At 41.8% G+C, this 27,135-nt stretch overlaps 3 protein-coding genes across 7 annotated transcripts in view; 1 reads left to right on the forward strand and 2 right to left on the reverse strand.

The window, feature by feature from the left end:
- PRMT7 (protein arginine methyltransferase 7) overlaps positions 1-12,171 on the reverse strand; it is a 73,631-nt gene extending 61,460 nt beyond the window's left edge. Inside the window, exons 1-2 of one of the 4 annotated variants that reach the window (XM_074286361.1) lie at positions 12,038-12,171; positions 517-628 (exon numbers count right to left, since the gene is read on the reverse strand). In XM_074286361.1, coding sequence (XP_074142462.1) covers positions 517-628; positions 12,038-12,071 — 146 coding nt within the window. In that variant the 5' untranslated portion in view covers positions 12,072-12,171. Of the gene's footprint in view, positions 1-516; positions 629-11,349; positions 11,564-12,037 lie in introns of those variants that run through there. The other 3 variants (XM_074286363.1, XM_074286362.1, XM_074286364.1) reach the window with 3 other exon arrangements.
- SLC7A6OS (solute carrier family 7 member 6 opposite strand) lies at positions 12,169-18,298 on the forward strand. The gene is made up of 5 exons (XM_074286367.1): positions 12,169-12,457; positions 13,205-13,591; positions 15,496-15,696; positions 16,503-16,626; positions 17,299-18,298. Exons 1-5 carry the CDS (start codon positions 12,272-12,274, stop codon positions 17,427-17,429), a joined length of 1,029 nt encoding a protein of 342 aa, XP_074142468.1. The 5' UTR covers positions 12,169-12,271; the 3' UTR covers positions 17,430-18,298.
- Positions 18,299-23,820: 5,522 nt separating this feature from the next.
- SLC7A6 (solute carrier family 7 member 6) overlaps positions 23,821-27,135 on the reverse strand; it is a 29,542-nt gene continuing 26,227 nt past the window's right edge. For both annotated transcript variants that reach the window (XM_074286366.1, XM_074286365.1), the window contains exons 9-10: positions 26,737-26,920; positions 23,821-26,136 (exon numbers count right to left, since the gene is read on the reverse strand). In XM_074286366.1, coding sequence (XP_074142467.1) covers positions 26,042-26,136; positions 26,737-26,920 — 279 coding nt within the window. In that variant the 3' untranslated portion in view covers positions 23,821-26,041. The remainder of the gene's footprint in view (positions 26,137-26,736; positions 26,921-27,135) is intronic.

Raw genomic sequence — 27,135 nt, forward strand, 5'->3', positions numbered from 1 at the left:
CTTTTATCTAATTTAATCTCTTCATTTTCATAAATGAAGAAACCAAGGTACAAGAAGTCCAAATATTTGCCTACTATTGCATCATCGGTTAAGAGCAGAAGCAAAACGAGACCTTCTGATCCCAAAACCAGAGCCTTTTCCAATACACAAAGCTCCATGTTTTTCCATTAATACACAACCTAGAGCCTGTATGTTGGTGTCTTCTCTAGACACCTGAAATGTAATTATTACTACAATGCATTTGAAGCAAAGGCTGGCTCAAAAGGGGTTGAAAATTCAGTGAGTAATAATGAGACCTGGCAAGGAAGTGGTGTTCCATCCAAATAAGCTATGAGTTAATCCCTGTATTGAACATTCAGCAAGGACACAATAATTCCAAAAGAATTTCAAAACTACATGAAGCACTGCTCCATCATTGGTATGTAATCTCTGCAGTTCAATCACATAAATTCCATGTTGGTTAAATTGACAGTATTATAACTATTCAACTGTAACTGAAGTTCAGCGTTATTCTACCTTGCAATCTCTTGGTGATAATCATAGTGCTCATCTTCCTCCAGCCACTCCACTGAGCCTGTTGTTGGGTTCGCCCGCCCACAGAAGACCTTCATGGTGTCAATTAGGCCATCTGTTTTTTGGTGAAGAAAAGAGAGCTCTCTTGAGTTGATTTTAATAGAAGAACTTGTACATTGGTCCACTTATCAGAAAGCTATTCATACATAAGACCCCCAAAATAAAGTGGAAATAACTAAATCAATGTGCTAACAAGCATAAACCACCCTATCTTCAAAGAATTCCAATCAAGAATGGCTAATCATGTCAGTTAATTGCTTCTTGTGCTTTAAAGATTTGAAGCTTTGATTATTTGCAAGATTGTCAAACATTGTTCAATATAGCTTAACTCCAATCAGAACACACTGTGTTAAAAGGTCTAGAAGAATAAAGGGTCAAGCTAAAAGTCAACAACTTCAGTAACTCTGAAAGGAATGAAATAGTGGTCAAGAATGGGCATAAATAGAAAAAAAGGGTAGGAAAGACAAGGGGAAAAAAAGGAGAAAGAAATGAGAAAACAAAAGGAAAGGGAAAGAGGGAGAGGATGCCACCAATAATTGCTTCTCTTTGTCTCAAGAAATATATAGATACCAAATAATTCTAACAGGCTGGCTAATTTTCTACTAAGGATTATTTTACACATATAAAATTCAAAGACCTACAGCTCTACTACATGAACAATCACATAAAGTATCGGCTTTGTCAAAAAGTACCATGTGCAAAAATGTTTAAAGCAGCCCTTTTTGTAATGGCAGAGAATTGGAAACTGAGTGGATGCCCATCAGTTGGGGAATGGCTGCATAAATAATGGTATATGAATGTAATGGGATATTATTGTTCTATAAGAAATGGTGAAAAGGCTGATTTCAGAAAAGCCTGGAAAGACTTATATGAACTGATGCTGAGTGAAGCAAGCAGACCAAGCGATACAATATACAGTAATAGTAAGATTATATGATGATTAACTGTGATAGACCTAGCTCTTTTCAACAGGGAGGTGATTTAAGGCAATTCCAATAGATTTGAGATGGAAAGTGCTATCTGCATCCAGAAAGAATACTTTAGAGACCAAATGTAGATCAAAACATAGTATTTTCATTTTTTTTAATGTTTGCTTATTTTGTTTTTTTCTCATTTTTTTCTCCTTCTGATGTGATTTTTCTTGCATAGCATGACAAATATGGAAATATGTTTAGAAGAATTGCACATATTTAACCTCTCTTGGATTGCTTGTTATCTGTGGGAAGGAGTGGAGGAAGACAGGAGAAAAATTTGGAAGATTTTACAAAGATAATTGTTGAAAACTATTTTTGCATGTATTTGGAAAAATAAAAAGCTATTTTTAAAAAATGTCAAAAGTAAACAGTGAGCTTGCCTATGAAGCTAGATCTGAAGTAAATCAAGCAAAGCCAATGATCTTTTTACACTTAGTCCATGTGAAGTCACAATCACTTCTCAAAGCTTGTACATTTTGCTCTGTACTGTAATGCCTCTGTAATGCCTCATTTCTTTCTATGCCCACTACTTCTATCCTAGTTCAAGACCCATTTGTCAACAATGTCCTAACTACTCTCCCCATCTCTAATACCTATTATAAAGACTGTGTACTTGTACAACAATTATTTTGCTAAATTATAACTAGTCACACCCTTGGTCTACTATCTTTAATGACTCCCCATTGACTAGCAGAATATCTCTTCCTCTCTATATAACCATGATTATATATGACAATTTTGTGTCACGTTCCTGGGAATTTTAAATTTTATCTTTTTGATGATTCACTAAAAACAGCACCACAAGGTCTGCTTTGCCTTTGGATAAATTTTTGTTGTTTACAATTGCTTTAGAAAATGCACTTTTCACAACCATCTGATTATCATTCTCTTCCTGTAACTCAAATTCAGAAAGATGTACTGTGACAGCCACAAAGTACAACATTTTTCTAAACTCCTCTCTCCTGGCAATATCCAAGTGCTTCAGGCAGAACTGCATAGTTTCTAATACTTTGCTGTCTTCCACTTTACTAGGAGTTCTGAAGAAAGAACAAAGTAAATTCCTGCCTTACAATTTCAGTTAATTTCTAAAGAATAAAAAAAAAGCAATGTACCAAAGATAAAATCACAAGAATAAACTTACATTTCTACATTATATATTTTGTGCATATTATATACATGCAATTATATATGTACATCAATATTGTTTAATGCACTTCTAAAAATGCTACTTAAATTATTTTTTTGCATATAAATGAAGGGAAAAAAAGCCCAACCTCATCAATTTTGAATTCAAAGTCCTTCAAAATGCATGCCTCTAACCTAACTTTTTAGTATTCCTCTATATAAACTTGACCAAATTCCAGTCAGACTGGAATAATCCGTAATCCATTAATATGTGCCATACTTTCCTGCATTTATTCATTAAATAGGATATGTGGAAATTTACACCGAAGTTAAAGTTTTACAAAGCAATTGTATGTCCATTATTTCATCTGATGCTCACATCTGCATTGTGAGGTTGCTAGTGAATATATTCTCATTTTACAGATAAAGAAATAGATTCTGGCTTAAGCGACCTACTCTCATACAATTAGTATAAAAGACTAGATTTGAAGGTGGGTCTCATCTGAGTCCAACCCTACTATGCTATTTCTTCTGTTTCCATGTCTTTCTTATCCAGATCTACTGTCAAATCTCACCTATCCTTCAAGGCCTGATCCCAAGGATAGTTCCCACCTGAAGACTTCCCTGATCCTTTCCAACAATATGGCCTCTCTGAAGTCCCCCCCCACAATACCCGTTTGCCCAGAGGTAATCTGGAATTCTGGAAAAGGTATCCAGCTTGGAGTGAAGAGAGAGATTAAGTTTACATTAAGTTTACACAAAGTTTGTGACCACATTTAGGGCATGGCACTTATAAGTCTCATCTGTCAAATGGGACTATGTAGAGAGGCCTTGTACCACCTCTCTCAATGTAATGTAAGCCAAAGTGCTTTAGAAATAGCTATTCTTTGAAATACAATCAGCCAAACACTGTATATACAAATTATGATCAAGTCTAGCTCCGGGGAAGAATTGATAAAATGGTCTTCCTTCCCCTCTTTGCAAAATTCAGGATTGCAGATGTGGAATAATGCCAAGTTAAGACACTGGTTGGTTTTACTTATTTTTTTTCCTCTTTTTTAATTTGTTTCATTAGATGGCACACTAAGAAGGAGAATGGGAAAGAATAGTCAGAAATCAAGCTTATATAAAAAAAAAAATCAAGATTCATTTTCAAAAAAAATGTGAATTATTATTTATCCTTAGGCAATAAGGAGAAATAAAGGCATGGCTCTTTTATCTTAGTTTGCATTAGTTACTTGTGTGTTTTTCTCACCATCATCAACACTAAATTTTTAACTCCTTGAAAGCAGGAACTTACTTGTTTTTGCAACTATAGCACCAACATTAGGTTCTCAATAATTAGTAACAACTATATCAACCACCTAAAGGCTTTTCTTAGGGAGAAAAAAAGCAAACTCTTGTTTTGAACAAGGTTCATTTACTTATTTGCTCAAGAAATACTAAGTAAGTATCTGTTCTATGCAAAGCACTGTGCTAAATGTTTGGGAGTCCCAACATTTAGTACGATCAGCCTTCATTGAACTCACAGATAACAATCAAATAGAGGCAACCCAGTTATACTCCCCAAAGCATCCTAAAAGGTCTGAGGAGGAAAGTCATTCCACACTGAGGTAACTGAGGAAGGCTTCATATTGGAGGCTTTAAATTAAAAAGAAAAGTATAAATTCAACAGGCTGAAAGAAGATAGGAAGGCAGGGAACAGAGATCAAGGAGAAAAAAGCAGAACAGTACACAATCTGTTCAGAAGCAGAGTACCACATTTTAACTACAGCATAATCTGGTGCAGAGGGAAGTCACAAGATATAAAGCTGGAAGAGAAAAAAGCAGTATTAGACTATGGAGAGCCTCAAATGTTAAGCAGAAAATCACATGATAAGCCAAAAATCAAATTAAATTCTATGAAAAGAGAAGAATCCCATCTCCATTTATTCTTAGAAACTGAGTAATCAAATCAGGATTAAAGGGGGGAAAAAAAGCTGTCTTCAGTGTACTGACTTGAGGTGCTGAAAGGATGTCCAATCTGAAGACACACGATGGGAGTGGACTCTGGTGCAGGGTTTATAAGGAAAAATGAATACTAGAAAGAGAGATTTGAAAATCATGTGCCAGAGTTAACAGCAGAAGCCAAGAAACAAATGAGAGTGCCAAAGAAGAACACAGAAAGAAAAGAGCAACCACAGCAGAACTGGTTAGGAGAAAGGATTATAAAGGCAGAATGGGGGCACAATTCACAATGTCTCACTCCCATATTCTAGCCAAAGCCATCCATTTCTATGCTATGCCCCACTCCCTCCTCTGACACTGTGGCCACCCTCATCATCTCACATCTGGACTTTTGCAATAATTGGCCAGCAAGGCTGCCTGCCTAAAGTCTGTCTTCCAGGCAAGCTGTTCCCCACTCAGCTACTATAGCACAGGTCTGATCATGTCACCCCACTCCTCAATAAACTCTAGTAACCCCTTATTGCCTCCAAGAGCAAATGCAATCACTCCATTTGCTTTCAAAGCTCTTTAATTTTCCCTTGGTTCCCTCTAATCTCCCTAGTCACACTTTAAACCCTAATATACTCTTCAATCTAGTGACACTGTAATGTTTTCTCTCCCCCCTCCATACTTACTGGCTTCCTTTAAGTAACATATAAAATCCCATCTTCTACAGGAAGCCTATACCAAGTTCTCTTAAATCTAGTACTTTCCCATTCTTATTTTTTATTTATTCCTTATACAGCTTGTTTGAAAATATTTGTCATTTCCCCCATTCAACTGCAAGCTCCTTGAAGGAAGGGGCTGTCTTTTGCCTCTTTTTTATCTCAGTACTTAACACAATTCCTGGCACATAGTAGGCACTTAATGTTTACTGATTTACTGACCAGGGAGTATAGAATCTATGCAATCAACAGAGATGGGAAGTAGTAGTAAAGAATGGCCAAGTCAAAATCAATTTGAGGATGATGATTTAAAATAGTACACTAGATCTACTCATCAGGAATTTATTAATGACCTTTGGAGAAAAAAATCTCAGTGTCATGATCAGTGTGGAAGGCAAAATATATGAGGAAATGGAAGCACTGGTAGAAGGAAATGGAAGCACTGGTAGAAAACATTTGAAAGAACTTTAGTAATGAAAGGGTGGAGATAGCACAGGAGCTAGAGAGATTAGAAGAATCAAAGGAAGCTTTTTTTTTTTCCTTAAAAGACTGAGAAAACTATCCATATGCAGTGTGCATGCAGAGAAGCCAAGGGAAAAGGGGAGATTAGAGAAACATGAGACAGAGCCAATGCCAGGTCCAGGTCCTAGAATAAAACAAGAAGAGAATAGGCTCAAAGATACAAATCTCGGTGATGTCTATGGATCCTTCTTCTAAGCCCAGGGAAGGAGAAAAAAAAAAAAATCGTGCAATGATGTTGAAAAGTTTTTATGGAATAGGGAAGGATGGCTGAGGGAATTCAGGCCAGATGGGCTAAATAGTACTCAGGAAGGCTTGGTCATCCCTTGTAAATGTGGAGGAAGAGAAAGAAGAAAAGGTTGGGAACAAGTACCATGGCGAACATTCTTAGATCATGTAGAAGACATTACAGTATCCGGGCACATCATTCCAGAATTCTCTCTGCTGAGATGCTCAGTCTGTACTTTTTGTGACACCCCCAGGAACTGTTGTGATGTCAGCTCCAGAGAGTCTCCTCATGTCAACCTTTTTTGCTCACCTTCAGTACTTCTAATCACTCTGACCACCAAACTCTCACCTCTCGTCTCACTTTTCGTCTTACCAACTACTTTTTTCTTCAACTAGATCCTTCTCCTATTGTTTCTTCTTAGATCTTTCACCTTCTTCTGTTCCTCTCTTGTCTATTTCTTGGATACTTAAAGCTCCAACACTTCTTCAATTTCTCAAGTCCTCCCATTTTGTCCTCTTTCCAAATTCAATCTGGCCTCCACAGTTTCAAAGTCCTCCACCTTCAAATAACCTTCACAGCTGCTTCTTTTCCTCATCACCTCAAACCCTTCTCCTATGTAATCCACTGTTTCAGAAAAGGGAAAACAATGAAGGTACCCTTCTAGCCCTCAATAGTACTGTGTTTTTGACTGCTATAAGCTGGAGGGCCAACCAGGAGACTCTCATTCTTAGCCTGTTCTACCATTTTTTATCAGCAAAGAACATTTACTTTTTGATCCTTGAATCCTTAAAATATTTGTAACAATAGCTCACATTTATATAGTGCTTTTAAGATTTGCAAAGCACTATACACTTGGCCATTTTTAAACTAAGACAGCTGGTTAAGTGACTTGCCTAGCATCACAGGATTACTATAAGTGTCAAAAGTGGAATTTCTAACTCCAGAGCATCTTTCCTCTGGCTCAATATAGAATCATTTGGTCTTTATATTGCTCTGTGCTTCTTTCCTTATTTAATCACCCAGGATGGTTATAAGAACCTTACTGAAGTCAGGATCAGAAAAGACCCAGCTAGGCTCAAAGCCTATCTCTAACCCATTGAGCAGTCCCTGAGCACAAGCTTTCATTTCCTCCTCTTTCTTTAGAAAGGATAGACAACTTGGAGAAGTCAAGTGGCAGAATTGATGAAAGGCTGGCTCAGCAAGCAGGAAACCTGAATTCAAATCCCGATTCATTTCACCTCACACAATCACAAACTCTCAGTCACAGAATCAGTAAGCATTTATTGCCAGACACTGTGCTAAGCATTGGGAAATAAAACCTTGTATTCCAAATTTCCTTCTCTTGTCCCCTCTATTATCTCAAGGATATCTCAATCTAATGGAGGAGACAGCCAGTTATATTCAGCATAAACAGGAAATAAGAGAGGAAAGACATGATGCTTCCCACAGAAGGCAGAATTTTGGTTAACATTTAAAGAAAACTAATGGGTAGCTATGAGGAAAGAGAATATTGCAGGCATGAGGTCAGAGAACACAAACACCTGGAGCTGAGAGTCTTTTTTTTTTTTTTTTTTGTGCAAGAATGTCGGGGACTCTGGATCAGATAGCATGTTGAAGGGAGCAAAGTGTAACAAGATCTAGTGTCACCAAATCAAAGAATTGTGTCAAGGTGTAAAAAGGGAGAAGATGGAGACCTATAGTATAAATTGCCTTCAAGGCCAAGCAGAGAATTTTGTATTTGATCCTAGAAGTGACAGGGAGCCACTGGAATTTAATAAGAAGGAGAGAGACAGGATTGGACCTTCGCCTTGGGAAAATCACTACCTGGAGGATACACTGGAATGGGCAGAGAGTTGAAGACCAGCAATTATTGCAATAATTCAGGCATGAGGTGATAAAGGCCTACACTAGAATGGTCAGTGCCTGAGGGGAAAAAAGGGATGTGTCTGAGGATATGGCAGAGGTGAGATTGACAAGTTTAGCAATGTCCTAGATGTGAAGGGGGGCAAAAGATAATGAAAAGTCAAGCTATATGGTACCCTCAACTGTTATAGGAAAGTCTGAAGTATGGGATGACTTATGTGAAAAGACACAGTTGCTAGTTATGCCCAAATGGCTACAAACTCTGCATACTCTTTGAGCCAGCAGTGGGTCTGTATTCCAAAGAGATCATAAATAAGGGGAAAGTACCCACATGTACAAAAATGTTTGTGGCAGCCCTTTTGTAGGAACTAGAAACTTAGTGGATGCCCATCAGTTGGGTAATGGCTAAATAAGTTATGGTATATGAATGTTATGAAATATTATTATTCTAGAAGAAATCATAGCAGGATGATTTCAAAAAAGCTTGGAAAGATTTAACATGAATTGATGCTGAATGAAGTGAGGAGAATCAAGAGAACATTGTAACAAGATTATGTGATGAACAAATAGGATGGACTTGACTCTTTTCAACAATGAATACAACAAGCAATAGACTTGTGATACAAAGTGCCATCTACATCCAAAAAGAGAACTCTGAAGGCTGAATGTGGATCAAATCATAGTATTTTTATTATTTGGGAGTGGGGGGGGGTATTTCTTGGGGTTTTTTTCCCTTTTGATCTGATTTTTGTGCAACATGACAAACATAAAAATGTTTAGAATAATTGCACACACTTAACCTACATCAGATTGCTTGCTTTCTTAGGAGGGGCAAAGGGAAGAGGGAAGGAGAGAAAGAGAGAAATTTGGAACACAAGGTTTTGCAAAGGTGAATGTTGAAAACTATCTGCATGTATTTGGAAAAAGAAAATACCATTAAAAAAGAAAAAATGTTTAGAGTAAGCTTAAAAAGAGTTGCTTTGAACATATTGAGTTTAAAATGTCTACAAGAAATCTAGTCTCAGGTATCTGAAAGGCAGCTGCTGGAGATGCAAGATTGGGAGTCAGTAGAAGGTGGAGCAGGAGATGGTAATTAACTCTATGGAAGCTGAAGAGATCATCAAGTACAAAAGCAGCAGCCCAGATCCAAGTTCTGTGGGATATCCATAGTTTAATAGGTATAATCTAGAAGAGGATCCTACAAAGGAGACAAGAGAAGGAACAGTCAGCAGGCAGAGACCAAAGAACCAGGAAAGCGCGATGTGCTGAAAACGTAAAGGAAAAAATTTCAAGGTGGCTGGCTGATCCAACAGCGTCAGAGAGGTAGAAAAGATTGAGGACTGCCTATGGCAATTCCAGATCAGTCTTGAAGGTCACTAAGACTGTTTCAGAGAAGGAACACATAGTAATAAAGGAATTCCTTACCAAAAACTCCTCATGTCACTGACATCAGAGGTCAAGTCCCTATCTATACAGTTGTCTATATATAATAATACCATTATTATTAATGGTATAAGGAGAGAAGCATCACTTTATGGTTTTCAGGTCCTTAATGTGATTGATTTTGTGCTCCTACGTAAGTGATATTAATGCTGTGTAGGGTGCATCCCTAAGAACTCTCTCTGTGCTTACCATAGATAAAAATCAAACATAGCTTTATATGTGTCAAGGTCAGCTTTCTCACCTTTCTTCTTGAAGAGCTTGTAGAAATCTTGAGAACTCTGTTAAGAAACAGTGGATGAAGTATAATCTATATTGGATTGCTTGCCATCTTGGGGAGGAGAGATGGGAAGGAGAAAAGGAGAAAACTGTGGACCTTGAAATCTTATTTTAAAAAGAATGTTGAAAATTATCTTTACATGCAATTGGGAAAAATAGTATTTAAAATATTTATATTATATGTAGCATATGTATAATATAAATACAGTAAATAATATAATAATACTGTTTTCTAAAAAGAAATTTTAAAAAAACAGTAGATGCAGAATTCTAAGGGGCACCTTCCCATCGTGAAGCAAGCTTTCACTAGAAATATCTTGGAGTTACTAGCTTTTACAACAGTAATGAGCTCTTCAAAGGATGGACTGAAGGCCACATAACTATACTTTTTCAAGTGCTCCAAGGCTTTATTACATAGATTAACTATTGATTTACTTAGTGGCTGCTATGTACAAGGCATTTTGAGAAATTACAAGTAAAATGGTCTCTGCCCTCAACAAGTTTACAGCTTAATGGGAAACACAACAACAATTGTGAAAATAAAATCTTTAGATGGTGATAAGTTAAATATTGACAAAAAAAATTTTTAATAAAAAATTCAAGTGTAAATAAATTGAAAATAGCAACAGAACAAAGAGAGTTTCTAGCTTTCTAAAGAATGGTTTGAGGAGGGGCAGCTAGGTGGCACAGTGGATAGAGCACCAGCCTTGAATTCAGGAGGACCCCAGTTCAAATCTGGTCTCAGACACTTAACACTTCCTGGCTGTGTGACCCTGGGCAAGTCACTTAACCCCAACTACCTCAGCAAAAAAAAGAAAAAAATCGCTTTGAAGAAAGAAATGGGATTTGAGCTGAATGCTAAAAAGTGGTAGGAATTTAGATAGAAGAAAGGATATGAAATGTTTGGGGTAAAAGTCTGATTAACGTAGAAAGGTATGAAAAACTAAGTTTCACACAGTGGAAGGCCTATTGGACACATAGGCAATGCATAATTACTGTTTTGTTAAAGCTTTTGGTAAGAAGATGGAAAAGTATTCTGCCAACACTAGGGAGTCAAAAGCTTGGGTACGATCAGTCTGCAAGTTCTCCTCTGACTCTCCGCTTGAGTCCCATGAGCTTGCAATGTGAATTACACTTACACGGAAGTTCCTAGAATCGGCTACTAAGTTCCCCTTCAGCCTTTGTATCCCTTTTGTGTTGCCTTTGTAGCACAGCATTTGGCACACAGTAAATTTAATTGATGGGCTAAGTGACAAACCTTCCAAAAGCATTAATTACTGTGTGCATTACCCTGGCCCTAACATTAAATAGGAAACTTGGCCGAATGAGACCCGGTGTAACCGCATGTCTAACTGATCCTCGGGCTCACAAGGCAGGGAGGAGCAGGGCCGCTGCACCCCGCACTCCGGACGTTTTTCTTACTTCCACGTGTACGTCCCCACACGGGTTTTCTACAACTGCTGTGGCTTTCTCCCAAAGGTCAGGAGGAAGGGCTAACCCGTTCTTACTAAATGTGCATCTTTATCAGAGCAGTCCTTGGGAGAGCTCTCTGGGCGCCAGTCTCCAGCCAGGACTTAATGGGGCACATGAGCAGACTCTCCAAGGTCCCAGCCCAAGCCCTCATCCTAACGGGAAGGTCCTGCACCGAGGTTGGGGCCCCTTCGGACGCTGAGCAGAGAAAAGGCCCATCACTGACCAAAACCGTGCCTTGGGCTGAATGTGGGGTTTAACTGCTTCGGGGATCTTCATGTTTATAGGCAAAGGCGGCTCGGACCCCTGCGGAAGTGGATGCGGGCGGCCCCTGAGGTGACTCCTGCCACGGTCCCCTCGGCAAACGGCAGAGCTGGGATCAGCATCTAGGTGCTAGACAGGCCTAGAACTCCTCAAACCTAGAACAAGGCCCCAAAGCAAATCCGGGGGGAGGGGCCGAGGTGCGGACACGCCCCCTCCACCGGGGGTCGCGCTCGGGGCGGACCCGACCACCTGGGACTCCTCTTCCTAGCAGGGGGTCTGAAGAGGAGCTCCCCCGGCCCCACGAGCAGGGACCCCCCTCGACTCTCCCTTAGCCGCTTGCGCAGTGGGGAGGACAAGACCAGAGAAGAGGAGAGGCAGCAACTCGGGCCCGGGAGGTGGGAGGGACATTTTAAACTTTTTCTTTGGAGGACCCCGCAGCCCTCCTCTACACAAGCCTGAAGCGGGCCCGGGAGCGCTGCCTCCCCTCCCGCCCGGAACCGCTTCGGCCTCCTTTCCTACGGCCAGTCACGCACGCACGGACCGCGCCTGCCACCGCGCACGCGCACTACTTTCTCTTCGCTCTCCCTCCCCCCCACCTTCCAGCCCCCGCTTAGAACCGTAACGGTCGATCGGCTGACTACGTGTCTCACCGTCCCCGCGACCCGCCGCCGCCGCCAGCGCCATCTTCTACCGGCGACCAGACGGCTCCGACGCACGTGTAGGGGGGGGCGGAGAAAGGCTTACTTAAGGTCCCGCCCCCTGTCCCATTAGGCCACGCCCACCAGGGCCCCGGGGGCGGGGAGGAAGCACTGCGTCGCGTCGTCGGAGGCGGGGCTAAAAGGCAATCCCGACATGCCCCGGGAAAGGCGAGTAGGCCAACGACCATGGAGGCTGGCGCGGCGCCTGCGGTGCTGCGAGTAAGGCGGAAGCGCGGCGCGGATCCCGCCGAGGCGCTCGTCCTCTCATGTAAACGGCTGCGGAGCGGAGCCTCCGAGGAGGGGGCGGTGGCCCCGGAACCGGGGCCCGTGGAGGAGAATGTCTTCAAACTGGCGGCGACCGTGTCTTCCCAGGTAGCGGCCGGGGTTGAGCAGCCTGACAGGCTGCTCACCTCAGCCATCCCCCGGGCTCGGCTCCTGCCCCCGCGCGTTCCTGGGTCTGATCCTTCATTAGCTCATCTGAAAAGTGGGGCGATTAATGGGATAATTAACCCGGAAGTCATTAACAGCCGGGGGTGGCGGAGCCTGGTGTGAGCACTTAGGGATGACGTTTTTTAAATGGCCCCAGTGTCCCAGGCTGGGCAGATTCCCCAAGGAGGTTAAGAGAAATACTACGTGAGAGAACGTTTGTTCGGTACTTTGGGGGACGAGAACTGTGTTTTGGAAAGTCACTTAACAATCATTCATTATTAAACCCTCCTGATGTGCGTTAGGCACTGCCCGTGGGGAGAAGGAAGCGGGTTTCCACACGTGGCAGAATGTTACCGTATCACAAGGAAAGAGAGTGTAAGGGTTCGGGAAAGCGCGGAGGTTGGGGCCCAGCGAGCTGAGGCGGGAGAGCGGAAATGGCCTGAAGGGTTCTGCTCCTGGTGTCCGAGAAGGGAAGCGACGGCCTTCTCGGCGAGGTGGAGCAGTGAGGCCGAGGGCTGCGCCGCGCTGCTACCGGACTGTGGGGCTGCTTGGGTTAGACAGGAGGGCATACCCGGAAGCACTGGTCTGGGGGTCAGGGTCTGCACCTGCCTCTGGTGCGCATGCGCCCCCAGACACCCTCTGACAGCGAGGATGGGGAGGGTCCTCATGTTCTCCCCTCTTCCCCCGTAGGATGAGCCGGTTCAGAAGTACGTTCGAGAAGCCATCACCAGAGAGAAAGCCACCAGAGCCCTGACTCCCTCGCTGGAAAGTCACCAGAGAATCCGCCAGGATCTCCTGGCGGCGAAGCAGCTGAGCCGGCAGGACGACCGCTACCGCCTGGTCTCCAAACGCCGGGCGCCATGCGGGCAGGGAGGGGCGGCCCTGCTTGCGGGGGAAGCTGCCAGGAGGATGGAGCAGGGCGGCCCGACTCCCGAGGCTCCCAAACCAGCGGCCCAAAAAGGAGGCAACCTGGCCGGCGTCCTCTCCTCCCCTGCGGAAGAGTTCCAGCTGTTTGACATCATTCAAGAGGACCTTGCTGAGAAAGAGACCCTCTCTATTCCCGCCTCCGGCTCCGAGGTAAAGTGCTTGAGACGGCACTGTGTTTTCAGTTGTGTCTGACTCTTCACAAGCCCCTTTGGGGGTTTTCTGGACAAAGATACTGGACTGGTTTGTCCCTCCTTGGGTGGTGTAAGGTTTAACAAAGGTCAAGTGACTTGGCCAATGTTTGAGGTAGGATTTGAACTCGGGTCTTCCTGACTTCAGGCCCAGCACTCTATCCAGTAAGCTGCTTGGCTGCCCCCCAAGAGGTAGCAGCATCACTTAACCAAAAGTTAACAAGTCCAGTCCCCTGCCTCAGCAGGGAACCTCTCAGGTAGGGGTTAAGCTAACCCTGGTGTTCCTGCGCCCGGGGCACAGTAGCAGCCGAGGACCCAGGGCCAGGGTTGAAAAAAGTTGCCCTTCCAGAAGGGAGAAGGTCCTCTGGGTGTTGGCAGGCTTGGCTCTTGTTGACAGGTACAACACACCCTCCTCAGCTTAGGCTACTTGCAGGTAGGTTTGTTTTCCACTATGAGCAGAATTCTGAAGAGAAGACTAGTTCTGTAGTTTGTTTGTTTGTTTTTTGCTGAGGCAGTTGGGGTTAAGTGACTTGCTCAGGGTCACACAGCTAGGAAGTGTTAAGTGTCTGAGGCCATATTTGAACTCAGGTCCTCCCAAATTCAGGGCTCGTGCTCTACCCACTGCGCCACCTAGCTGCCTCTACTTCTGTAGTTCTTGACTTTGTGTCTTGGCTGTGGCTACTTCCAGGAGTGGCCTGTGGATAGCAGTATTCAGATAAGCCCAGTATATAATAGTCAGGTGTGAGCAGACATAACCAAATGTATTCATTAATATAGGAAAGCTATGCAGTGACCAGGCCCCAATTCAACAAGGGACTTTTCCAGTTTGGTTTAGGGTTCTCCCATCACTAACCAAGCTTGTCCCCAAAGAAGAGATGCCACAGAATTAGGGCCAGAGGTGACAGAAGCATGGCTGTGGAATGCCACATGTAGTATGGTGTGCCCTCATCAGAGAAAGGGCTCCATGAGCAAAGCAGAATTGAATTAGCTCAGGAGAAACATGAGATGTTCAAAGTAGAGAATACACCCGAAATGTTCGTAGGGTCTATTGGTGTCCGACCTGTGGCAGAGCATTCTAAGCTCATATTGCTCTGATCAGCCGCAGTGGGACACACTGTACTATGTGATGTCATTTTTGGCCCTTTGAGAATGAAGGACAACAACCAATCAACCAAAATTAGGTCAGAACTTTTGGATGAGTTGTTAGTTTTACAGAACTTTTGTTCCTTTTTGTAAAAGAGCTTGTTATTTTTCAAGTAATAAGTATTTTTTATACTTTTCTCCCTCCAAACTGCTCTCACTACCACCAATTGAGCAAAATTTTTTAAAGTGAAAACCAACAAAATCTCTCACTACCTAGACTCATAGTTTGATAAAATAAGTTCTTACACTGGACGTATCTGAAAGTGTCTCTTTTAAGATTACCATCTTTGCAGGAGGTGGATGGTATGTTTCATTTTCATTCTTTTGGACTCATGGGTTATTTCATTGATCAGAGTTCTAAAGTCTTTACCATGTTGTCAGTATATAAAGTTATTTTCCTAATTCTGCTTACTTTGCTCTCCTTCAATTCATAAAGGCTTTCTTCCCTTTTAAAAACAAAAATTCATTGTTATAAGTAATAATCTCTTGGAAGGCTGGAAAAAGGAATATAGTAAGGAACATTTATTATAGGTAATAATGTGAGATAGCTTTATTCTAAAAAATAGAAATAATGTAGTTATCTGTGGACATTAGAATCATGGGAAAGACGAGACCAAAAAAAATTTATAATGCTATTTGAATCACTTTATTTCTGGGATGAAAAGGTAAATTCTAGGTGGTTTTTCATTCACTTTGACCTATTGAGATGCATTTTCCTCATAGAAATCTGATCCAGATGTGATACTTTGTAATTCAGTAAAGATGATTCGTGAGCGGCTAGCAATCTCCAAGGATGGAAAAGGAACAGAGCACCGGGAGAAGGATGATGATTATGTCTATGACATTTACTATATGGAGACACTTACCTCAGGATGGATTGAAAGCATACTCTCTGTGCAACCCTACAGTCAGGAGTGGGAGCTGGTAAGACAGGCGGCATGGGCGCAGGCTTAGGTGGGTCCTGAGAGCAGGAACTTATGTGTTCCAAGGCTTGTTATAAGGATGAAAGGAGATAACTCTTGCAAAGTGCTTTAAAAGCCTTAAAGCACTCTGTAATTGCTAGCTATTATTACATTTATTTCCTCCAGTAGCAATTTGCATCCTTAAATGTTTGTATTTTACTCATAATTTTTCCCTAGGTTTGAGAAAACAATCTTTATTTTAAATTACTTGAAAAAAAATAAAAAAAAACTTGTAAAGCAGCGTTTTTGCAGTTCAAAACTTTAGTCCATTTTGACTGTCTTGCACTTGGGACAATAAAAATATGTGTCATAAGATTTAGTCTAGAAAGGTCCCCTAAATAGCATCTAGTCCAGGAATCCTTAACCTGGAATTGGTAAATTTTTGGTTTTCTGTTTTTAAATATTTGGTATACTTGAATTCTATTGTAATCCTGAGAATTTAAGAATATTATTCTGAAACGTGGTCCACAAACTTTACAAGATTATCCAAGGCAATAGACTAAGGAACCCCTGGTCTGGTCCAGCAGTCTGATTCCACAGATAGGGGAACTAGCCTAGGGGAAATGACTTGGCCAAGGTCACAGAGCTAATAACTAGGAAGCAGCAGAACTAGGATTAAAATCTAAATCCTCTTACATCCCCCACTCCCAGTGCAACAGGGCTGGTTCTGCTGTGCTTAGTCTAGGTAAATTTTTTTTCAAAAGAGATTGTGGTTTGTGATTTCCTGGGATCCTCTGACTTTGACTGTATTTGTATTGAGATGAGCAGGTAGCTGATGATCATCAAACAGAGGAGATTGACGATGATGATGAAGATGAGAACAGTGAGAATCACTGGCGTAACGAGTACCCCGACGAGGAAGAAGGAAGCAGTGACAGAGCGAGCACCAGAGGTTAATCATAATAAGAGGTCACATTTACCTAGCACTTGGGTATAGTCACCATGAATCAGTGATCTAGCACCTTCACTTGCCTCCTCTGTGCTAGTGCTCTGTACTACACACTGTAGATAAAGACAGTAGGTCATGGAGGTTAGAATACAACTGACTCTGTGACCAGAGCCAATATTTATTAAGCACCTACTGTATGCCAAGCACTGTGCTAAACAGGGAAACAAAGCAGAGGGTGGCAGGAGAGAGACAGTCAGAGAAATCTCACAATCATACAGCTAGGTGAGAAAGGATGTCTGAACTAAGCTCTCTTCTATGGAAACTTGGAATTGGAGTGGAGGGGGCAGAGATGAAGTACAGGGTTCCTAATGAGGTAGAATCCAAGGACTGATTTTATAGCAATGAAGTTATCCCAAGGGCATAGTCGATCCCAAAGTAGTACAACCAGATCAGAAATGAGGAGTCAGTCTGAGCCTGTTACCTCCTCTTTAAAATTACTTGTAAGTTATTGTAAAGTTTAAATTAAGTAAGGTTTTAGTGTTTTTTAAGCTGTAAAAGCATCAATTTTTTAATTGTTGAATTTGTTTCTATTTCTATAATAAGGACCAACCCACACACTGGTCATCTATGGATATCTTTTACAAGTGTCTGGTTCATCTCTCATTCTTTTTCTAGGGTCTGATGAAGAATATGGCAGCTTTAGTGACGAGGATAGTGTCATCAGACCAAAGAAGTGGAATAAATATCCCTATGACGTGCTGAAGGAGTTTGAGTATGACAGCTCTCAGGACTTGGATTCAGATTGAGTATTTTCAAGCATTCACCAGTTGCCTGGGACAAGACCTCTGGCAGCTCTGGCCATAGGCATCATATGTCTTTTTGCTGTTGACCCTGTACCAGTATCATAATTTACCTTGAAAAAGGGGAAAGGGTTAAGAAAAACATGCCTCTGGGATATTTGACCCTCCAGTCAAATTCTGGCCTCCAGACAATTTTGTGCTGCTGGAAAAGGAAAAACCTGTAAAAAAGCAGAGCTCCTTTACCTCTGTCTGCAGTATTACCTATTGGTATGGGAAGAAAATCCTCTTTCACCTGACACTGCCGGAAAACATTTTCTTTTCCCTACTCTTTATTTTAGCCCTTTCATAGGATTTTCTTTCTTCTTTTTGAAGAACTGACTTTACATTTTCAAATCTACAACTTTCTTAATTTAATAATTGAAGAGAAGCTAACTTTTGAAGCCAATAAATATAGGTATCACTAATGTGCTTCAGAAGAAAAGATTGATCTTCCCCAACTTCCGTCCTGCTGCTGGAGGTGGATCATGATTCCTGCTGCTGAACTGAAGCCTTTGTGAGCTCCAGTGTTAAAGGCACAAACAACTGCAAAAGGCTGCACTGATAGTATACACTTTATTAACAAAGATATATGCATGTTCACTAAGGTGGTTTCCAGTTGTAAAGATGTTACAGTGAAAATAATCCATATTGATACTCTTCCCCCCATTTCCCATTTGTGGCCTTATTTTGATCCTGCTTGTAAAGTTAGGGGTCCTTTGAAGGAAATGCCAAGGAAGCTGTATGTCTGTGTGTGTGTGTGTGTATATATATATATGTATATATGTAAATTTGATGCACTGATTGTATTAAAAATTATTTTGGAACATGGAAAAAAATATTCCTTAAACTCTTCAGTGTCACATATTACAACCTTTCCTTCCCTAAAGTTAGCAAAATTAACTTTTACTTTGAAATGAAACGGCAATGATCAAGTGTGGTCTATTTTGTTTTCCCTTGAGAAAGGTTATTAGGGAGCTTTCACCAAAAGGAAAATTAGAAACAATGGTTTTATAAGTAAAAGTTGTGTAACTGAGTATATATTACAAGTGAATTTACTCAGATCCCCACTTTAAAACCACAGCTGCCTTTATTCCAGTTTGGCAAAGCACCATTGAATGTTAGAATTGGAAGGAGCTATAAGACTTCTAGCCCAAAATCATTCTGCAGAGAAAACAATCCCAAGCAGATGCAACAGCCAGATTGCACCGGTGGATAGCTAACTTCCAATCCATTGTCCCCCAGACAAAAAGGACAGATTGTCTAGTTCATTAGAAGCCTAATTGGTCAGGGTATAACTAAGAAATTGGACAGAAACTTTCTCCTGACATCTTTTTTGGTTTCAGAAGCATCCACTACTCTGCCCAAATTGCTTTCTATAGGATGGTAATAACTAACTCAACATGAAGTCAGGGATTAAACTGAGTTAATAATGTCAGACTTGCCATTAGTCGTAATTTTATAAATTCTGTAGAGGAAAGATCAAGAACATGCTTCACTTCTGAGACTTTCCTAATGTCAAAATGGAAGTATGCATCTTTACAAGAGATGAAAGTAGAGATTAAAATTCAATTAATTCTATTAATCCCACTGCTGAGCAACAATGATATAAAAGAAAGTCCTGTTCCCTACTTTGTACTTGCAAATGAAATGCTCCAACTGTGCTTCCCTGCCTTTGGTTCTGGTTAAATCCTTTAAATTATACCTGCACAAGAAATGAAGCTTTACAAAGACACTACTAGTTAGGCTGATTAGCTACATCAAAGGCCCCTGGAAGCCAAGAACTAGGTTATGGATCCAAATCTTGTGACTTCAAATCCAGGGGCCCTTTCTTCTTGGCAATACTGCCAGACAAGAGGCACCTGTGATATGGGGGGAGGGGGGAAAAGAAGAAGCATTGAATTTAGAATGAAAAGACAGGCTGGAATCCTAATTCAGCTATTTAACATATTATCTACAGGTTCCAGTTTTCCCAAGGCCTCATCTCTCAGCCTCATTTATTTCTTCAATTATAAGATGAAGGTGGAAAATGGATGACCTTTAACATTTTGCAATTCTAAATCCTATGATCTTAATGAATTTAAGGAGGTAGTTTTTAACCTAAAAAGATTTGCAGAGGGAGTTGAGACTTGACATCTTTATTGGACAGTATCAGAGTCCCATTCTTCCCATATCACTGTGTATTACTATTTAGGGATAATACAGCTAATGTTTTAGCACTTAAGACTGAAACCATGCACTTCCCAGAAGACACCATTCAATTTCTGGACATCTGATTGTTAGTATTTTGCACCTCTTACAACTTTGTAAGATAGTCATTCCTCCTGATGAGAAAAAAGTACAATGGAGTTCACAAGTGATTAACTACATATAAGTAAAGAAGCTAAAGTTGTTCTCAACCTAAAGGTCACAAACTAAAAAGTCTTTCTTGACTTTGCCCATATATATTATTTTGCTTTTTCAGGTTGGAAACTAGACTCCAGGAAAACTCTAGGAATAGCTAGAACTAACAACAGTTGCTCATTATAAAATATAAAGCTAAGGGATATAAACTATATCAAGAAACCATATAATTGGATTAGGAGATAAAAAAAGAAGGGATTCAAGACTATGGGGAGACAATCCAAGTGCACCATTACCCTGAAAAGATGCAAAGGCAGAGAGCCAGGATTCCAGCATATTGCATAGGTCCGCATCGATGGATGCATGGTGTTACAGATTAGACTCATGGGTTTCTAGCTGCACTGGTGAAACAAAGTGGTCCCTTAAAGTGATAAGGAAAAGGGAAAGGCAGTTCTGTGTCAGTGTGAGCTACTACTTCATTTTGATACCTTTCCTAACTATCTCCCAGTTTAAGAAAGCATCAAAACACTTTGGTTTCAATTAGCCTCTCACACTAACTGTTGTGACTAAGAGCAAATCTCAGAACTTGTTTTCTCATTTGTAAAATGCAAATGATGGTCTAACCTCCCTTAAAGAAAGCATTTTGCAAGCCTTCTTTCAGCGATTTTTCTCTCATTCATCTGTTACCAATATAATCAACATTTATTAAATGCCTACCAACTATGTATAAAGCCCTGGGATAATAAAAAAGAAAAATGATAGTCCTTGCCATGACGGAATTTACATTCTACTAGAAAGGACTATGGGTGACATCCACACCTATACACAGAATAATAAGTTTAATCTTAGGGACACAGCAGAGATCCAGAATTTGAGAGATCACTTTCAGCTGGGGAATCAGAGAAGGCTTCATGGCAGGGGTGGTAGCCTGGATGAGAAATGGCTAAACAAACAGTGGTTAATGAGTATAATGGAATAACACAGCATGCGTTGAAAGACAAACAGAACTCAAGAGAAACATGGTTAGATGTGAATGAAATCAGAATGAATGGAACCAGAAAGACCATGAATACTGAAATGAAATGAAACACCAAATAACTGGAATTACAATCTTGGCTCCTACAAAGGATAAGGCTAATTTTGTGATTTCATGGGCACAGGGAACTTACATAGGGTTTAGGAGAGCCTGAGTGATTTAGCCACACCGTCTGGCTGGACTAGGACCTCAGTTGTCCTAGCTCCAAGCCGGCTGCTTGCCTCTGCGATGTGTAGAGAACTGGGTTTTGCCTTAAACATGGTTGCTGTATCACAAGACCACAGAATGGCTGGATCATAGTTATTGAGCTGAGATGGACCTCAGGAGTAGTAAAATCTAAACCAAGCAGGGGAAGGACACTGTGGATTTGTAAAGAGTGGGTTCGAGAAGAGACTGGAAGCTATTTCAAGAGTCCAAGAAATAGGTGGTAAGGGTCTAATTTAGGGTAGTGGCAGTGGTAGGTAGAGTGGGAGAATGATGCAAGAAATAATGTATAAGTAAAAACGGGACTTTGCAGATGACTGGATACGATAGAAAGCAAATAACCAAGAAGACTCTGAGGTATCAAAAGATATAAGTGTCTACAGGGGAATTTAGGCAAAGTAATGACGTGGGCCTGGGAGGGAGAAGAGATGGAGAGGGGGTTAGGAGTTTGGGATATTTTTTTCTTTTTTGTAGTAGCTACCAGGGGAGATTTCTAAGATGTAGTCATAGAGAGGAAGTGGAACAGTTATAAATATGCTATAGGTGTAGAGAGGGATCTTCAGATGTAGCCACATGTTACAATTTTATATAGTATGTCAAGGAAAGGTAAGATAGGAAAACTAAGAAAACCGAGGAAGTAGAAAATATCCAGATGGGGACGAGTCATGTTAAATGATGGAGAAAGATGACAGAAGACAAAGGCTAGAAATGCCATCTTACTTGATTATTAAGAGACCAACAATAACCCTGTAGCAAACAATGACTACACTATTTTGGGGACCTGAGTCACTAAACAGTGTTTAGGAGCAAAATAGGCTGTACACAACCACAGGTATCAAGTACCTACTCCTTCTTGAAGATCGAAATTATTCAAAAGGACAAAGGAAAACAGTAAGGTCAGAAAAATTCTTTCCAAACAAGTTAAAGGCAGAATCTAAAACTTTGTCATTATAATCTGTTGTCAGACATGTGTTAAGTACTTAATGCCAAAGTCAGGCCCCTTCTTAGAACTGTAAGCTTAGTTTCCCTTCAATTGGTATAGAAACTAAAAGGATTAGACAAAGCACTCAGTGGGTTAGTCTCATGGACAGGGCATGCTGTGCTTATACATTCATTAGATTTTTTTTCCCTATCTTTTAAAGAGTTTACTTCACAATTTCATTAAAGTTCCTACTCAAGTAGGATTAAAACCATAAGTAAATAATTTCAAATACTAGCCTGTGCCTCCCGGAGCCTGTCCCAGCGTGCAGAAGAAAGGTCGATTTACAGTGCTGTAGAGCACTAACTTCCAGTTCTCTAGTAGCAGGCTGCCTTCCCTTCATTAACAAAAGGCTAAGGCCTGAACCAAGGAAACTAAGGATAGGCTGCCCTCCTGGGCTTACCAATCCGCCCTGTCAACAAGATCTGTGGCTACGTAAATACAGAAGAGTCACCAGCTCTGGAGTGTGGTAACAGTAAGAACCAGATGTCACACAAAGTGATGTCATTCACCAAACATGTAGTGGCTAACCTCTTCCCAGATAGTCAATGGAAAAAAGTTTATCTTCACATCAAAATGTCTCAAATAACAGCACTGTGTTTTTAAATGAAACTTGTGGGATTAACCACCAATTTATTAGCTCCAAAACCACTGGAAGGCAACAATCACCCCAGAAGAATGTCTTCTGTGCCGAATAGCACAGGGTCAGGGGCCTTCAAATCCCTCTAGACAAGAGTTCAATGAGAGCTTATATTTAAGGAATTACCTCATATAAGGGAAAGTGCAAAGCACCAGACTGGCACAGATTTGAGCTAATTTGTGCATTAAAGTGGCAAAGCTCCCAGGAGTTCAGGCAGGAAGTGAGAAGGAAATTATTGCTAAAGAATTTGATTTTGAAAAAAAAAAAATTTAATCTTTGAGAAAGTCATGTCCTAGGGGCACTCCACTAGTCCCAGAGCTCAGAATTGTTGGCAGTAGCACTGAGACAAAAAGCTGCAGTTGCTATCTCCCCCTCCCCGCAGGTTAATACAGACAACCATGCCCTAGCAGCTAGAAGAGGCTTCCACCTCTGGAATGATTCAGAGATGATGCTTTCAGTAGACCTAAAAGTCTACAAAAATATACATAAACTTCATCGGTTTGAATCCTATCTCTGCCAAATACCAGCTGTGTGACCCTGGTGAGGTCATTTAACTTCAAACTCAGTTTCCCCATCTATAATAAGGGGATAAAACCAGGTACTACCTTCGAAAGTTGTTGTGAAGCTGAAAAGAGAATATAAATTAAAGCACTTAACATAAATATCAAGTTATCCATATGGTGCAGGATGGCATGGAAAGCTGACCTAGGAACTATAAGACCTGGGTTTGGGTGACCCCAGCAAGTCGGCCCTTAGTGGTCTGGGATCTTAAACAAGTCACCCAGAGTACCTGCACTGACAGAGGGCGCTCCCTCACCTGGAAGAGTTTTCTATACCAATGAAATCTCAGGCTCTGGCCATCCCACACATCTCACCTGGAAAACCGGGGGCCATGAAGGCTCATATGGAGCCAAACCCTACTAGCCCCAGCGACTATACTTGGAACAAATCATAAATGCAAGAAACCTAATCTGTTTGGGAGAGAGTATAGCAGGGGCCATGCTCTCAGCCTCCATGCCATCAAGGCAGGGGGAGACTTCCCAGCCCGGGATGGTGGAGCTCTTCCCAAGAGGGCTATTTCGCCAAGATTCTTAGGAAAATCTTCCCGCCCAAACCTCTGTTGCCAGTACAAGTGAAGGGTGGACACAAGCACACCGAATCATTCTCATCTTCATTCTTTATTGGTACTGAGGCCAAAGGACAAGGACCACCAGAAGCGAGGTATTATTCTCCCGGTCGCCTCCGGCCCTGGGAGGAGCACTGCCCGGCCTGCAGGGCAGGACACTCTGTCCAGCAGTAGGCGGGACTGTGACTAAATGCACATGAAGGAAAACCGGGTGGGCAAAGACCCACCACTATCATCTAGGCCTCTATTCTTTGGGACCAACGTGTGCACTAGGACTAACTTATCTCCCTTTCTCCTCCACGCCCCATTAGCGTCTGCTTCGAGGTTCTCAACAAGAAGCTTAGAAGCAGGATCCAAGAAACTGGTGCACAGGAGAAGGGAGATCTCAGGCTCCTAGCTCCGAGAAGGAGTTCTGAAGGATTTTACCAAAGGGCCCTTGCTGCCCTCAAAGGTGAGTCATCTCTTCCCACAGAAGCTCTATCTTCCAAAAAATAAAAATTAAAAAAAAAAACAACAATCTAAAACCTTCCCCAAGCAACCAAACCGTACTCCTGAGAGATCTCAGTCCACCCAAACTTAGGGAAAGTGCCCTCCTGTAGCCCAACTTCTGGAAGTCAGGATAATCAAGGAGGGAAGGTAGTGTGCTTCCCACAAGGAGACACATATTGAGGCAATAGGGCTTGTGAGGTATATAAATCCTGGCAATCCGGCCACGGGGCCAGTATGTGAGAATGCCAGTGCTGTCTGTGGGATTTCCAAGACTAAAGTTTTCAGAAAACTAAAATCACTATCACATAACACATCAACATGATGTGTGTATGTATGTGTGTGAAAAACAATCTGACTCCTGTCTTTGTCAGAAAAGAATTAGGTCATTCATGACTCAGAGTTGATTTAGATGTTTCACTGTCAGGGTTAAACACATTTGTTTCCAATAAGTTGTCAAAGCAATTAGCAGTAAATGCTTTTAACTTTTCAAATGAGGGCCTGGGATCAACCAACACTTTCATGTGCTAATATCTAAAGTGAAGACACAGACCTTGTGTAAGTGAATAAAGTTGCTCCTTTTCACAAAAGGAGTATGAACCCTCAATCATGAATTGGCTAATCTTTTTTCCCTGCTAAGACATTAGTCAGAGCTTATAACATACACACTTGTGTACATGTGAACACTGCACACCTGCATGTGTACAAAAATGTTCTAAGTAGAGGAGTGTGAGAAACTTTACAGTCAACCTTTACAACCTTTACAATTGGAAATACCACCAATGCAAAGTGCTAGACTAATTCTGACCTATCAAGAGGAAAAGTCTCCACCTGCGGCAGGAAAGTAACCAGGCCAAGGTAAATCAGCTGTGATATCCGGGAAATTATAAACACACTCCAGCCTATCACAGCCTCTGACATTTCAATTTGAGACCAATTATTCTGGAAAATAATCTCAATTTTAAAAGGCACATTACCCTCTCTCCTCTACCACCCCTCCACCTCCAGCGGCAATAAGTAATAAACCAGTCCTGTAGAAAAAATGGGTTACATCTTCAATCCCCTAAATCAAAAGTTTGGATTTGGTCAGAGTAAAACTCTTCTAAAACTCAGACTCCTTTTCCCAGCCCACTTTTCCTCCTTTCCTTCCATTCCTGCCTTCAGTCCCCTCAAAATAGAGATCATTAATAGAAGGATTTGACTTAGATTACTGTTAATGATCTCTGTGTTTGGGGAGGTAAAACTGAGGGCAAGAATTCTCAATGAGGGGAAAGGAGAAGGAAGGTGGAGTGGAGAAGAATTTTAGGTTTTAATAGCTTTCCTTTCATGAAATCCAAATTTTTGACTTAAAGAGATTGAAGATATGACCCATTTCTCCTACAGAATTCTGGCTTATTACTATCTGACTCCAAAGGGAGAAGGCTACATGCTCTTTCTAAGCTTAACATCTGTCTTTTCCCCAGCATGCCCTCCCCATCCCAACAAACTTTTTTTCTTCCTAGTATGGTCTCCCCACCATTTTTTCTCTTCCATCATTCCACAGACTCTCTCCCAAGCCTGTCCCATGTCCACAAAGGGGTTTGGAGTTTTCATTTCAGAAGAGGACTGCCAAGTGGGGAAATTGAGTTCCAGATTGTAGAAGCCATCTTCCCCACTCCAAGCCCTGCCTCAGGAGGTTCTTTTTCCTGGATGTGCAGTCACGTGGGCCTTGTGGACAGACCCAAGTGCAGCTGGTTTTCCCGGCCTTAGAGGAAGAAGCCTCTGGCCTCTAGTCAGATTTTGTTTCAGGTCTCCTGCCTTCCCCTAAATCCAGCTCAGTCAGGACGCAGCGGCAGAGTAATTGTGTGGCCTTGGTGACAGCAGCTAAACAGAGGAAGAGAAAGACAACATCCTCAAAAAAACAGCTCCAAAATTAACACAGTTGAATCAGTCCTCGTGAGATTAATTGCAGGGATTCCTCACCCAGAGCCCCCATCAACTGACCATCTGGGAAGACAGTTCTCTCCTCACCCCCATTTACTTTTGGGAGTGTCTAGTGGATTAGATGGCTTATTTAGTGCCCAATGCTGCCTTGCTCCTCATCAGCCTCTACTGCTCTGAGCCTTTCCTTCCTCACCTATCTCCAACCTACCAAAAACACATATATCTCCAAGTCCTTTCCCAGAAGGTTCCTAACAGCGCCTCTCCAAATAACAAGCGGATCTGAAAAACTACCCTGTGCTGTGTTCCTCATCCCAAGTAACTTGCAACTTTCATCAAGGGTTATTGGAGAAGGTCCTAACTAACCTAAAGCAGTGATCAACAGTGGAAATTTCAGAAGTCCTGGTAGGCGAAGCCTGCTGTCTGCCCGCCCCATATAACCACTGGCCACTTTCTCCAGCACCTGCAGGTTGGGCCAGCTGTATCTGCTCATCCCCTACCTCACCCCCTCCCATCCTTACCCCAAGGAGGGGAGATACTCACCCAGAATCTTCCCAATGAAAAGCGGTTTCTTGGATGCAGGCAAGTAAATGCCGACAAAGTAGACAGGAATCCCAGAAAAAGCGATTCCAATGCCAATCAGGGAGTTGATAGTGTCGCTGTAAAGGGGTACAACCAACAGGAAAACAGAGCATGCGCAGAAAACAATAGGAAAAAACAGGCTCAGCTGGAAGAGAAAAGAGAAGACTGTGAATATTCAATGCGTGGACCCAAAGATGGTAAGATTCTCTATGTAGGGCCCTTCACTCTTTCAGTGCTCCCACTCTACCTCCAGTCTCCTGACCATAGCTTAAGCCAAGAGGGGAAAGAGTCCAGTCTAACCCTAACCCATCAGAAATGCAGGCAGCCTGGCTGGAATTCTCACAAGGACACACCAGGATG

The sequence above is a fragment of the Sminthopsis crassicaudata genome, chromosome 2 (assembly GCF_048593235.1).
Source record: "Sminthopsis crassicaudata isolate SCR6 chromosome 2, ASM4859323v1, whole genome shotgun sequence".
In the NCBI taxonomy this organism is placed as follows: Eukaryota; Metazoa; Chordata; class Mammalia; order Dasyuromorphia; family Dasyuridae; genus Sminthopsis; species Sminthopsis crassicaudata.

Bases quoted from the DNA above. Each gene is read 5' to 3' on its own strand.
- SLC7A6OS (XM_074286367.1), top strand. From the start codon at position 12,272: ATGGAGGCTGGCGCGGCGCCTGCGGTGCTGCGAGTAAGGCGGAAGCGC. The intron at 15,697-16,502 runs GTAAGACAGGCG...TGAGATGAGCAG, and splicing joins ACAGTCAGGAGTGGGAGCTG to GTAGCTGATGATCATCAAAC. The intron at 16,627-17,298 runs GTTAATCATAAT...TTCTTTTTCTAG, and splicing joins TGACAGAGCGAGCACCAGAG to GGTCTGATGAAGAATATGGC.